We start from the raw sequence: 14,484 nt of genomic DNA, 5'->3' as shown, positions 1-14,484 counted from the left end.
GTTTAGTGGATGATAATTTGCATTATATTTAATATAAAATCTGGCCAAAATTAACTTGGTGTGTTTCCATGAGAAATAAATTTGGTGATTGAGATTCCCAAATTGGAGTGCTGAAAATGCTCTTTCTTTTAAACTTTGAAGAAGTTGGCTCATGATAATCCCTTAAAGAATTTCATTAAGTAAAAATATTGAATTCATTTATTTAACTAGCAAATGAAATAAATTGAATCTAATCAAATGTTTTCTAGAATAAACTTAAATGTTTCTTACCATGGCTTGGGTAACCAGCCTAATTGTTTAGCACACCAAATGATTTATATAAGTCTAGATCATATTAAAACAAAAGTTAAGGCATCTTTTAAAAATAAATATAGTGCTTTTGGAATCTCTGTAGGAAGTGATTGTTAAGTGTCTTTAGTCTACAGTACTTATAAGGGATAAGCTATGTATATTTCATTTGTAAGGTCTTTTTTATATTACACCAAGAATTGGGTTCATAATTAAGAAATACTTTTATGGTCTTGGACCAAGGAACATTTAAATATTTTATTTGAGCTTTAAAATTGTTTTTTGGCATTGAAAACAAATTAGAAAATACAAATGCCTCAAGAACACATTTCCTGACTCAAGGGAGGAGAGGAAAAAGGAAATTATGTATACAAAGTAGGGCATAATGCCAGACATTGAATCATTCTTTAAAATCGGTTAATATCACCCAGCCTGTATTCTTAATGCAAGCATGGTACAATATGGTTTTTAATAACTCAAGAAGACAACATTAATTTAGGTACCTTTTCTTTACTTCTTTTTACATTTTAAGGTCACAGTTACATTTTCCCCTCTTGGCTTGAAAAGAATTTTTTTTTTTTTTTTTTTTTTTTTTTTTGAGACAAGGTTTCCCTGCTTAGTCCTGGCAGTCCTAGAACTTGCTTTGTAGACCAGGGTTTGTAGACATGCTTTGTAGGTCCACCTGCCTCTGGATCCCGGGGCTGAGATTAAAAGTGTAGCCACCATACCTGGCTTGAAAAGGACATACTAAGTTGATAAGGTTGAGCTTTAAAGACTACAAATGAACCTGATGGCCTTTAATATTAGTACAAGGTGTTCAGTATCCTTAAGCTATTGATGACAAATGTCAGGGAAGTTTTAAAAAATGATAATGAATTGTGACATTCATTACTAGCTCATTTTGACTATCATAAAATCTTTGCTTAACAAATAAACATAATTTGGAAAATAGAAAAAATAGCGTTAGAGAATTTATAGCAGTTTTAGGTGCACAACATAAAGATTTGTGTGTGTATGGTAACAAAAGTGCTTATGTATCACTTAAAACGTCATACACTAGGGTAGGCCTACCACATAAAACTAGATGTGATTGTGTACACCTATAATTCCAGCACTCAGGAGGCAGAGGCAGACAATTTCTGTGAGTTTGGGGCCAGCCTGGCCTACATAGTGAGTTCCAGGGCAGCCAGGACTAGACAGTGAGACCCTGTCTTAAAATTTTTCAATATAAAAGTGGGAACATAGTCAAGAACATTTCTCAGAAAGGAGAGATATAAGAGATTAAAATACATAATTCCAAACCCAACCCAAAGGGAAGTTGCAAAAATAAAGGCCCTGAAAAACGATTGAAAGGAAATTGTTAGATATTAGAATTCTCCACAGAGATAAAGAATTCATGGATGATAAAAGCATCTAATATTCTGAGAAAAAGTGTTTTCTACCTTATTAGTGTAGAGTTTCAAAAAAGTAAGGACAAAGGAGAATCTTAAAAAAAAAAAAAAAAAAAAAGGTAAAAGGGTTGCATACTCAAGAGGCAAGGTAAGGTGGATTTCTGTAAGTTTGAAGCCATCATGGTCTATTTATTGAGCTCCAGGCCAGCCAAGTTATATAGTGAGAAGACCCTGTCTGAAAAAAGTTGTAAGTAAATAAATAATAGAAGCCAGCAAAATGTCTTTGTGGGGGGTGAGAGCATTTGCTGTCAATCTTGGTTACCTGAATTCAGTCTCAGAGACCAACATGGTAGAAGGAGATAACCCGTTCCACAGAGTTGTCCTCTGCCCTACATGGTGTGTGTGTGTGTGTGTGTGTGTGTGTGTGTGTGTGTGTCTCTCTCTCTCTCTCACGCACACACACACACCAGATACAAATGTTAAATACATCTAAGGCTGGAAAGATGGCTCAATGATTATGAGAGTTCAGGTTGGATTCTCAGCACCCACATGGCGACTTACAGACGTCTGTTCATGGGATCACACATCCTCTTCTGGCCTCCATGAGCACCAGATGAACACATGGTACACAGACATACATGCAGAGAAAACACTTATACTTACAAAATATTTTTTTAATCCTTGCACAGAGAACAGGAATTAGACATAAAGTCTCATTCTTAACCAAGAAACAGGTCATAATCAACACCTACTGGGAAAGGAAAAACCACCAAGTGTCTCTGGGTACCTTAGCCACACTACAGGGCAGGCCCAATGCCTAGGAATAGTTGCCTAGCACAACTATTGTTTGTTTGTTTGTTTGTTTTTTTAACTGGGTTTCTCTGTATAATAGCCCTGACTGTCCTGGACTCGCTTTGTACACCAGGCTAGCCTTGAACTCACACAGAGATCTGCCTACCTCTGCCTCCCAAGTGCTGGGATTAAAGGTATACACCACAATGTCCAGCAGCTCCATGCTTTTTGTGTGTGTATTTTTTGTTTCATTTTGGTATTTTGTTGTTTTCTTGGTGTTTTTTGCTTGATTGGTCTTGACCTTTTTTGTTTTACGTTTATTTATTTATTCATTCATTCATTTTGAGCAAGAGACAGAAAATGAAGTTGGGTGGGTAGGGAGGTGAGGAGGAGGTGGAAAAAGTTAGGTGAATGGAAATATGCCAAAATATATTGAATGTAAAATATGACTTTAAAAGTGTGACTACAAAGTGTGACCAAGTTAGCATCACCTGTATTGTAAGCAACACAATTGCTCAAAGACAGTATACAAATGACATCAAATTTCCAAATCAAAAGTATTTTCAGCCTGAAATTTGACACCAAGCCAAACTTTACAACTATGAAGACAAAATAATGGCAAGATTATTCTTTTAGCAGGGCATAGCCATACACTTGTAAGCACTCGGGAAGCTGAGGTAAGATTGTGAATTTGAGACCAACCTGGGCTACATAGCAAGACCCTGTCTTAGGAAGCTGAAATTTTTTTCTTCTATTTAATCTTGCATAGGAAATTATAGGAGGTAATCTTAAAAGAAGGAGGCATAAAAAAAGCAGAAAATAGTAGATTCAGCCAGTAAAGAAGTCCCCTTGGATTGGCCTAGGAATCACTCTTAGAGGCTCATATGAAAAAAAGTCTACTGTATGCACTTGCAATGTCAGTGCTGTTGTGTAGGGACTTAACTTAGTTAGGATTGAGCTATAGAGAGTGCTTGTTAAATTGCAAAACAGAAAACACGGCATTGGTGTTCTCTCTCAGCATACAAACACACAAGAGTGCACACAACACACATCTTAGCTCAGGCTGATTTTGAACTGCTCCTCATGCCTCAGCCTCCATAGAGCTTGGGTTGCAGCCATGTTTCAGTGTTCCTGGTGCAGAGCAGTAGTTTTCTTAGTGGGCTTAGCAATGTACAAACAGCTACCAACAGGCAGGGAGAAGTTAGAGAATATATGGGCACTATTGGCATTCATAAAGTGGGGAGTGAAGATTCTATTCAAAAATAGGAAAATAAGAGTTTAAATAAAAGTAATATAATTATCAAACAGTAGAAAAGTAGGTATTTAAAGAAGTAAGAGATATAAGTGAGCCTTTGTCTTATTTTTAAGTAATTAGATATCCTAAGTTTAATAAATTATCAAAGTAAAAAAAGAAAAAATAAATTATCAAAGTAAATGCAAAACTAATTGCTTTTAAAATCTTTGTTGAGCATTGCATGATGGCACATGCCTTTAATACCATTACTAAGAACGCAGAGGCAGGTGGATCTCTTGAGCTTGGGCCAGCCTGATCTATATAGAGTTCCAGGCCAGCCAGGGCTACAAAGATGGGCTCTGTCTCATTTATAAGTAAGTATAAAAGCCTAGGTAACAGTGAAAAGCTGCTTTTCACCATAAGCTGTCCTGCCACTATCTGATTTGTTATCTGTGTGCGTGTATTACTTTGATTTATAAATGAAAAATTAGGGAATAAGAAATATATCTGGGCTAGAGAAGGTGGCTCAGCGTTAAGAGCATTTGCTGTTCTTACAGATTCTCAGAATCTACATCATATGTCTCTCAACTGCATAAGACTCTAGCTCTAGGAGACCCCTTGAGCGCCTACACACTTGCTCATTCACATGCAGAGAGTCACACACATACATACTAAATTATTAAAATGTGAAAAATAAATATGAAGCTTACAAAAGACCATTGTATAATAAAGAAATAGGTTGAAGCTGTATCGCAAAGGACCTCAAATGCCAAAGCGAAGCAGTATATGAATTTGGGAGAACTTAAAGAGGTGTTTGAGTAATCTGGTCATATAACTGGAGCTGAATACTTTTCAGAGAATGTATCAAGAAAGATGAGCTAGACATAGGCAGGATGAGGTATTCTGCATGCACACCCATACCCGTTCCCAGTCAGTTTTCTACAGGAAAGATTAAAGGGTTACATCTGCATGATACTATTGGCAATGGAAGAAGAAAGGGTGAAAGGTCTTCCAAGCACTGTACTTGATATGTAACTGGTATTTCAGTATGTATTTATTGAATGAAGAGATCAAAGGGAGCCTGCATTTTTAGTGGCTTAATTGACATGAGAGGAAAGAAAGGGTAGCCATCAAAGATGAGAATAATAACCAGTGTTTATTCTGAGATCCATTCCCTGATTGTAGCTTACACTTTAACAGCAAGCTTTGATCCTGTTTGCTTGTTGTAGTCTGCTCAATGCTTTTGATTCAGGAGCTATTCCTCGTTTATATTACATCCTTGTAAAAGGCATTGTAGCAGGTATTTGCTGTGGACTATAAGATGCAAAAATATTGTAGCTGGATTAAATAACATCCCAGTTATCCAAGAAAAAGAGATAATAAAATGTAGACTATTAAAGAGTAGAGTTCTTCATAACCATATGATTTAAGAACATAAATAACTGCTAGATTGTATGGAAACTAACTGATACATGCTAGAATCCAACCAATGAATTTGTATCCATGAGTCAAGTTTACAATCCATTATTAGTCTTTAAAACGCAATGTGATGGCACTTTGGGTATGAGAAAAAGATAACTTCTTTTATGTGTATATAATTCATGAATCATTGCGCATACAAATATTGGTTCTTTAATAATCATTTTATTACTAAGGTTGTGCTACTGAGGTAACTGAAGCAAGAAATGGATGACTAGTTAAAGCCAAGCATAATGGCGCATGCCTGTAATTGCAGAATTTAGGAGGCTGAGGCAAAGAGATTTACCACAAGTTCAAGGCTAGCACTGGGAAAACTAAGGCAGAGGGATTGCCTACAAGTTGGAGGCCAGCTTGGTCTACATTATAAGACACTATCTCAGAATATTCTCCCTTGACCCAAAGATTTTTCAGTTTTATTGTGTAAAACAGTCATCTCCCTCACGCCTGTTGAATCATTGTATCCAAATGTTAAAACTTTTCTGATCAGAGTCAATAGCCCTTTCTCTCCTTTGTGAACAGGAAGTATCTTAGGAATGTCAAACATAAAACTTCACTCTACTTTTCCCATTCCACTTCAAGTATGGTTTCTTAGACAGCTGTGTGAAGGATGGAACTGTATGTTTACCCCAGAACAGTTTTCAGTCCCTCTCCCCAACAACCAGGACTTTCATATACATGGCATTTGTTCCACCTGATAATAGTCACATGCCAGACACACTATTCTACTCTAATCTGGTATTTTCAGATGATCTCACATACTTTTTCAAAATTTTTATTTAAGTAATTTATTCAGATTACATCTGATTTGTCATCCCCTTACTTGTATCTTTCCATTTCCCCTCCATCCCTCTTTCATCCTATTCCCCTCCCCTAGGTCTGTGACAGAAGGGGACCTTGTCCCCCAACTATAAGATCACAGCCTATCAAGTCTCTTCCTGGTAGCCTGCTTACTCTTCTCTGAGTGTCACCAGGTCTCCCCACCAAGGGGAAGTAGTCAAATAGGGGGCACCAGAGTTCATGTCAGAGTCAGTCCCTGCTCTCCACAGAACTGTGGAGAACGTGGTGTCCATTGGCTAGATCTGGATAGGGGTTCTAGGTTTACTGCATGCATTGACCTTGGTTGGTACAGTAGTTTGAGCTGACCCGCCTGGGTCCAAATCCCCAGCCTTAATGGTCTTCTATAGGTTTCTAGGACCTTCTGGATCCTTCTATTTCCCCATTCTTCCTTACCTCTCTCACCTAGAGTCCCAATAGGAAGTCCCAGTACCTATCCCAATCTCTGGCTAAGAGAAGACTTTCAGGAGACATCTCTGTTGGTCTAGTGTCCAATTATAAGTGGGTATATGCCATGTGTATCTTTCTGAGTCTGGGTTAATTCACTCAGGATGATCATTTCTAGTTCCATCCATTTGCCTGCAAATTTCAGAATTTCCTTGTTTTTAACAGCTGAGTAATATTCCATAGTGTAAAGATACCATAGTTTCTTTATCCATTCTTTAACTGAGGGACATCTAAGTTGTTTCCAGGTTCTGGCTATTATGAATAGGGCTGCTATGAACATGGTTGAGCATATTTCCTTGTGTGGTAGAGCATCTCTTGGGTATATTCTACAGAGTAGAATAGCTGGGTCTTGAGGAATCCCTATTCTCAGTTTTCTGAGAAAACTCAGATTGATTTCCAAAGTGATTGTACAAGTTTACACTCCCACCAGCAATGAAGGAGTGTTCCCCTTTCTCCACATCCTTGCAAGCATATGCTGTCACTTGAGTTTTTGATGTTAGCCATTCTGATGATATAAAATGGAATCTCAGAGTCCTTTTGATTTGCATTTCCCTGATGACCAAGGACATTGAGCATTTTTAAGTGTTTCTCAGCCATTCGATATTCCTCTGTTGAGAATTCTCTGTTTAGTTCTGAGCCCCATTTCTTTTTTTTATTATTAATTTATTCTTGTTACATCTCAATGTTTATCCCATCCCTTGTATCCTCCCATTCCTCCCCCCCCCCCCATTTTCCCATTATTCCCCTCCCCTATGACTGTTCCTGAGGGGGATTACCTCCCCCTGTATATTCTCATAGGGTATCAAGTCTCTTCTTGGCTACCTGCTGTCCTTCCTCTGAGTGCCACCAGGTCTCCCCCTCCAGGGGACATGGTCAAATGTGAGGCACCAGAGTACGTGAGAAAGTCATATCACACTCTCCACTCAACTGTGGAGAATATTCTGACCATTGGCTAGATCTGGGAAGGGGTTTAAAGTTTACCTCCTGTATTGTCCTTGGCTGGTGCCTTGGTTTGAGCGGGACCCCTGGAGCCCCATTTCTTAATAGGGTTTTTTGTTTTGGTGGTGTTTAATCTCTTGAGCTCTTTATATATTTTGGATATTAGCCCTTTGTCAGGTGAAGATCTTTTCCCAGTCTGTAGGCTGGCATTTTGTTCTGTTGACAGTGTCTCCTACCTTACAGAAACTTCTCAGCCTCTTGAGGTCACATTTATTAATTGCTGACCTTAGAGCCTGGGATGTTGGTGTTCTGTTCAGGAAGTTGTCTCCTGTGCCAGTGAGCTCCAGGCTCTTCCCCACTTTTTCTTCTAACAGATTTAGTGTGTCTGATTTTATGTTGGGGTCTTTAATCCACTTGGACTTGAGTTTTGTATGGATCTACTTGCATCTTTCTACAGGTAGACATCCAGTTAGACCAGCACCATTTGTTGAAGATGCTATCCTTTTTCCATGGAATAGATTTGGTTTCTTTGTCAGATCTCACTCACTTTTGTGCCCCTAAAAAGTATTCTAATTATTTCCAATAGAAAGAATGAAGACCTGCAAATAATTAGTGCTAATATCATATAGAAGCTAATATGGCCTAACATTCATTCTCTAACATTTAACTAGAAAGTATAATTGCTTGTGTATTTTCTATTAACTTGATAAGTCAGTAAAGAATATTTCTGTATATTAATTTGAGAGTTTTTAATATGCTGTACTAAGTTAAGATTATTTGATTCCTAATGAGAGAGTCATTCTAACAATGTGTTGTCTCTTTATATTTACCTTAACAGGAGGAAGGCAGTATCAAAGAAATCGCAATCACACATCATGTGAAGGAAGGACATGAAAAGGCAGATCCTTCCCAGTTTGAGCTTTTAAAAGTATTAGGGCAGGGATCATTTGGAAAGGTAAGTCATAATTGTGTGCTATAAGCAAAGTTTATAGAAAGTCTGTAAAAGTGGATAGTAAAACACTAATCACCCAAGACTAAGATTAGAGGGAGGCTAGATAATAGCTATGTAGCTAACCAAAATTAGATCCATAGAAGAAATAGGATCTAGTGTTCTGTAGCACAATAGCATGACTATAGCTAACAACAATTCATTATATATTTTATTAAGAACTACAAGAGAAGTCTGAAGCTTCTCAGCACAAAGAAAATTAATGTTTTGGAAAGCATAGACTCTTACTATGTAACCCAGGCAGGTCTTGAACCCACAATCCTCCTGCCTCGGTCTCCTGAGTCCTCCTAGAATTACAGGTATGTACCACCACAAGATAGAAAAGTACTAATTACTCAGATATGGTCATTATACATTGAATAGATTTATCAAATTGTCACACTATGCCCCATAAGTAAAGTTATGTATCCAGTAAAATAAATATAGATAGGGCTGGAGAGATGATTCGGTCATTAAGAATGTGTGCTGCTCCTTTAGAAGACCAGGGTTTGGCTCCCAGCACCCTAATTGAGCATCTCACAACTACTTGTAACTCCAACTAGCTTTAAGTGCTCTAGCACCCTCCTCTGTCCTCTGCGGAGACATTTGCATATATATATGTACATATGTGTCTTAAATAAAGAGATAGGCCATAAGGTTTAGATTTTTTAAATTACAAGGAGTCATAATGGCACATGCCTTTAATTCTAGTACTCAGGAGGCAGAAACAGGAGGATCTCTGTGAGTTCAAGAGCAGCCTAATCTACATAGCAACTTCCAGGACAGCCAGGACTAATGATTCAGTTATTAATAATGGTTGTTGCTCTTTCATAGAGACACTGTGTCAAAAACAAAACAAAAAAGTTGCAAGGAAAACAGGACCTCATATCACAAGCCTATGATTTCAGCACTCAAGAGGTGGAGGCAGAAGAATCACAGAAAATTTGAGGCCAACCTAAGCTTCATGAGACCCTGTCTTAAAAATGAGTGAATGAATGAATTAATGAGAGAAACTGAATGCAAGTTTAAAAGATTTCAGAGTTAAAAAGAATTAATGTCTTGGGCTTATAATTCCTGCAAATGGCAGGATGGAACAGGATGCTTGCCATGAATCTGAAGCCAGATTGGGTGATATAGTGAATTCAAGGCCAATCTAGACTAGAGTGAGAAATTTTCTCAAAAGAGCTGATTTTTAGAATTCATGGATGTTTTATCATATTGGAAATCAGAAATATTTTTTATGAAATGCTACCAGTATTTTTACCAGCAATGTTTTCCTTTTTTATATTTTTACTATTAATAAGTATAGGAAAAATGAATAAAATTATTCAGAACTGCAGTAGAAACCTTAGTAAACTTATTTTAAGTCTGTGTCATTTCTCGTCATGCTGGTGGGTGTGTGGAGGGGTTGGTTTTTGCTTTGTGTACATGATGGGAAGGTTGAGCTTAGGGCTTCAGGGCATGATGAGCAAGCACACTATCAGTAAGTTGTATTCCCAGCTCTCATGCTTTTGAAATGATTAAAAACACAAGCTATCCCCTCATACACTTTTCTCTTTTTGTTGATATTGTTGCAGTTATTGTTGTTTTAAGACACTCCCTCTAACCCACACTAAGCTTGAACTCCCAATAGTCCTCCTGCCTCCACTTACCAATATGCTACCACTTGATTTTTCTAGACAGATTCTCAGAAAAAAAAATCTGAGATTGCACACAACTTTGACAGTACACTAACTCCTTACCATCTCTCTATATGACCATGTTGGAAGATGTCATGCTCTGTAAGCATCAAAGTGGCATCAGATGATCTCTCTTGTGTGTTTTACTGGGATGGTTAGCAGCTCTTTGCTAACATAGATAATTTGTTATGGTTGTTTAGCCACTTTTAAACACAGAGCATACTTTTAATCCAAATATAGACTCAGTAGCCAGCAAAACACATGGTTATAAAATAAACTCTTAAGTTAGACTGAACCCACTGTTTTCTTCTGCTTATCACTATGTTACTTATCTCTTAGAGCCCTGTTTCCCTGTTTTAGCATATCATTAAATACAGAAGTTTATTTCCATTTGATTCTAAATAGCCATGTTCTTGTGCTCTTCACTAGTTGGTTTTCTCTATGTTTCTATACTAATTGTAACTCACATGCTGCTAACATCACAGATTTGTATTTCCAACCTAAATTTTTCCTCCAAGTTCTGAACTCCTTCTGCAGCTACTCCTCATCCCATTTATGCCTCAAAGGCATCTTATGCTTGGTGTATCTATGACAAACTCATAATCTTGCCCACCCCCAAACTTATCCTATTTCAGTTTTCTCTGTCACTATGAATGGCATCCAGTTAAACAAGCCAGAGACTAGGGAGGCATTCATAACATCTTTTTCAAATATGCTCCTTCCTCTCTTTCCTTCTCCATCCCCCAATCCCCACCATGTCACCCACCATCCCAGCCAGTATGACCTTGTCACCAGGCTCTGTTGATGTAGTAAACAATTAGTAAACAGATCCTATCCTCCATTGCCAACTCTCTAGAATATGGTGCCACTATCATTCTCAGCTCTATTCACAGAATCATATGAAAGTATCTTCTCATTTTTTTTCTTAACCTCAATTATGTACATGAGAACCAGCACAATCTAATGTTAGACCTCCCCCTTTAACTCCTCAGCTGCCTTCCTTTGTTTTTATGATAAGGACAGTTTCATAACATTGCAGAGGAGCTCCTCAGTCTAACCTCCTAGCTACCTCTAAAATATCAGTCTATATACTTTGCAACTGTATTCTGACCCCATTGGCCTTAATTTTGGACCAACGCCTTCTTCAACTGGTTAGCTCTTGTGTGCCTGATATCTCAGAGGCTTCCCTGCCAACCTACTTGTCATTCTCCTTTGTTATATCCTCTAAGATCATTATATACCTCTACTGTTTGACACTTTTTTCTGTTGCAGTTACTTACTTGTAAAACTGCTTGTCCCTCTCTCCCACTTGGCTAGAGGTTCCATGAGTAGCACAGTGACTAGTATCTAATTCTGAAAAATATTAATGAGTCATAGTGCTGACCTCATAGGATAGTGGTAAGGATTAAATAATATAAGGCCAAACATAATATCTGGCATTAACTGTATTACCATACTGTTCAACAAACCCAAATAGATGGGTTTATTTTTATGCATTAGATTTCAGGGAACACAATATTTAAGTTCCAAGGAATTAGAATGCTTCTCCCTTTATTTCTGTAAAAGTACTTTAAGTGCCTCACTATAAATAGCAAACATTGAAATAGGGTGTCTTCTTTCTTACTCATCCTTAAAGGCCAGTGTAAACCAAGGAAGCAGGGATGACCTGTCAGTGCCTGTAATAGCTGCGTGGGCAAGTGAGGACTCCTGCTGCTCTCGCTGAGCTTGGCAGCTCACTGGCTTAAGCAAACAGTTGAAGAATTCCATGATCAGGAACCCAGAACTGCATATCTGACCTAGATCATGTCCCACTGTGACACCAGGCAAATGGTTTGACTTTTCTAAGCCCTGATTTGGGCAACTATAAACTGGCATTGTTTAGTAAGCCTGACTCCCCAGATTGTCATGATGCTGCACTGCAGATGCTTCTGAAAGCACTGTGGAAATTAAGTGTTAAAAGTCATTAAGATGCTTTAAAGAACTGAAACAAGTTTAGAAGCCACACGAATTTTCCTTTTAGAATGAAATAAAGACATCCATAGGGCAATCTCCTAATGCTCTCTACCCAATTAGAATTTATTTCTATTCATAGTTGTTACTAATATCTAATTGCCTTTAACGTTTTAATAGCAGTCTACTTGAGAACCACCAATATTAGAACGCTTTTCTTCTCCTAGAGCAGTTCTCCATAACTGACTAAAGGAGGGCTTAGTGCTGACAGCAAGTATGCCTCTGGGGGTCGATGTGAGATATGGTGCTTTTCATTTGATTTCATTACTCATTGTCTTTGTACTTTTTCTCAAAACAGTAAAAATTAGCTGGGCTGCCTTGTCTGGCCTCAGTGGGAAAGGATGCCCTTATTTCTGCTGTGATTGGAGGTGCCAGGGTGGGTTGATATTCCTTAGAGGCATCCCCTTCTATGAGAAGGAAAGGATAGGATAGGAGGAGGGGGCATGAGGGCAAGGCTGGGAGAAGAGGTGGAAGGGGACTGGAACCAGGCTGTAAATTGATTAAATAAAAAAAAATTAAAGTTTTAAACCTAAAAAGAAAAGAATTTGCCTTGCCTGAAAATCAGTTGGATAACTTATTTTGATATCTTTGTGGTAATTGCATAGTATGTAAGTCAAAAACAATGCTTTCAGTCAATGGTGATGGCTCGCATCTATAATTTCCAGCAGTTAGGAGGCTCAGGCTGGCAAATTATACTGCATTTCACACCAGCCTGGGCTATACAGAGTAAGACCCAGTCTCAGAAACAAACAAACAAACAAACAAACAAACAAAAACCCTGATTGATTTGAAAGAATAGGTAGTAGGGTTAGATGAAAATTCAAGTCCAGAAGCTAGAGAAATAACTCAGTAAATAAAAGCACTTGTTGCAGAGGCGTGAGGGCCTGAATTCAAATCCAAATCATCAATGTAAAAAAACCGAGTGTGGCCTTCTGCACCTGTGATCCCAGCACTGTGTAGGGCAGAGATAGGAAAGTCACTAGGGCTTGCTGGCTACCAGAATAGCTCCAAGTTCAGTGAAAGATTCTGTCTCAAAGGAATGAGGTGGAGAAGGATAGAGCAGGACACCCAACGCTCTTCTCTATCATATACCACATGTGTGTGTTCTCTCTCTCTCTATCTCTCTCTCTCTCTCTCTCTCTCTCTCTCTCTCTCTCTATCTATCTCTCTCTCTCTGATATTAGCAGGTCTCTGTAAGGCTTGGTGGAAAAGGTCAAGAATGTAATAGTCACAATGAGTATGATGTATTAATAGTGTTTGTATCAGCATACGTATGAGTTATTTAAAGCATATCTTATTTATTTTGCCTGAACCCTACACTCTTTTTCAAAATAGCTTCAAATATACCAAAATTGAAGATGTTAGTTAATGATCTTTGGCCTTATTCTTCATATTTTGATATATATGATGACTTGCTAGTAAAAAGGTGAAGAGGTAGTGTTACATTAAATATTTCATTAGGGTCCTTTGTTAACAATGTTCTAAATTATTCTCTCTCCAGCAGTGAGATAGATGTTTCTATTCTTCCCATACACATAAAAGACTCTTCATCAGTGGTGAATAGTGGTGTCAACAGAAGTCTGGCACAAGATGCACAGTATAATAATTTTGATGGGGGTAACTCAGAAGGACCCACCCTTCCATGAGGAGCAAGCATCAGGAATGGAGGGCCATTTTCTTTAGAGGTATAGCCACTCCATGCTCCTATAAGCATCCCCAGTTAAACTCATTGGGTCACCTTAAAAATGACATGAAAATAGACAACTTAGGAAGGGGAAGATGGAAAGAAGGTAATAGAGAAAGTGAATGTAATTTTAAAAAAGAAAAAAGAGATAAGAAATTGTGGCATGGAGCTGGGGCTATAGCTTGGTAGTAGATAGAATCTTTGCCTAGTGTAAATGAGACCCAAAGTTAAACCCCCAGAACCCAGAAAAATTGAGAGACTCAGAAGAACTTTGTTTTGATAAAGCAGAGCCACCATCTCCTTTGGTATACTTTGAACATGTTGAGCTATTCTCTAGCTATTGTATTCATAGTTGACTTTTTTTGTCTTATTCTGTATATTACATGTTCCTTAGGAATTGGCAAACAATAAAATGAAAAGAAAACTTCGTTTATATTTAAATGTCAATCTATAACTACTGTTTATAACTCGTATTAGTAATATAATATCTTGGACAAAATGCATCTATAATATATTAGAATATATCTCTCTATATAATGGGGTCTTGCTGTAATAAAGGAATATGGTTTGTGATGTTTTGTAACACTTATTTTCTGTCCTTTAAATATAGGTTTTCTTAGTTAAAAAAATCTCAGGCTCTGATGCTAGACAGCTTTATGCCATGAAGGTATTAAAGAAGGCCACGCTGAAAGGTAAGTGCTGCTGCTGCTGCTATCTGC

General features: G+C 37.8%; 1 protein-coding gene across 7 annotated transcripts in view; it reads left to right on the top strand.

Annotated features, from left to right (window-relative positions):
• Positions 1 to 14,484, top strand: part of Rps6ka3 (ribosomal protein S6 kinase A3) — a 108,465-nt gene that overhangs the window by 46,520 nt on the left and 47,461 nt on the right. For all 7 annotated transcript variants that reach the window (XM_051141978.1, XM_051141973.1, XM_051141977.1 and 4 more), the window contains 2 exons: positions 8,243 to 8,359; positions 14,376 to 14,457. In XM_051141978.1, coding sequence (XP_050997935.1) covers positions 8,243 to 8,359; positions 14,376 to 14,457 — 199 coding nt within the window. The remainder of the gene's footprint in view (positions 1 to 8,242; positions 8,360 to 14,375; positions 14,458 to 14,484) is intronic.

The sequence above is a fragment of the Acomys russatus genome, chromosome X (assembly GCF_903995435.1).
Source record: "Acomys russatus chromosome X, mAcoRus1.1, whole genome shotgun sequence".
Classification (NCBI taxonomy): domain Eukaryota; kingdom Metazoa; phylum Chordata; class Mammalia; order Rodentia; family Muridae; genus Acomys; species Acomys russatus.
The sequence above is the reverse complement of the archived record's forward strand: the minus strand, read 5'-3'. Positions and strand labels throughout refer to the sequence as shown.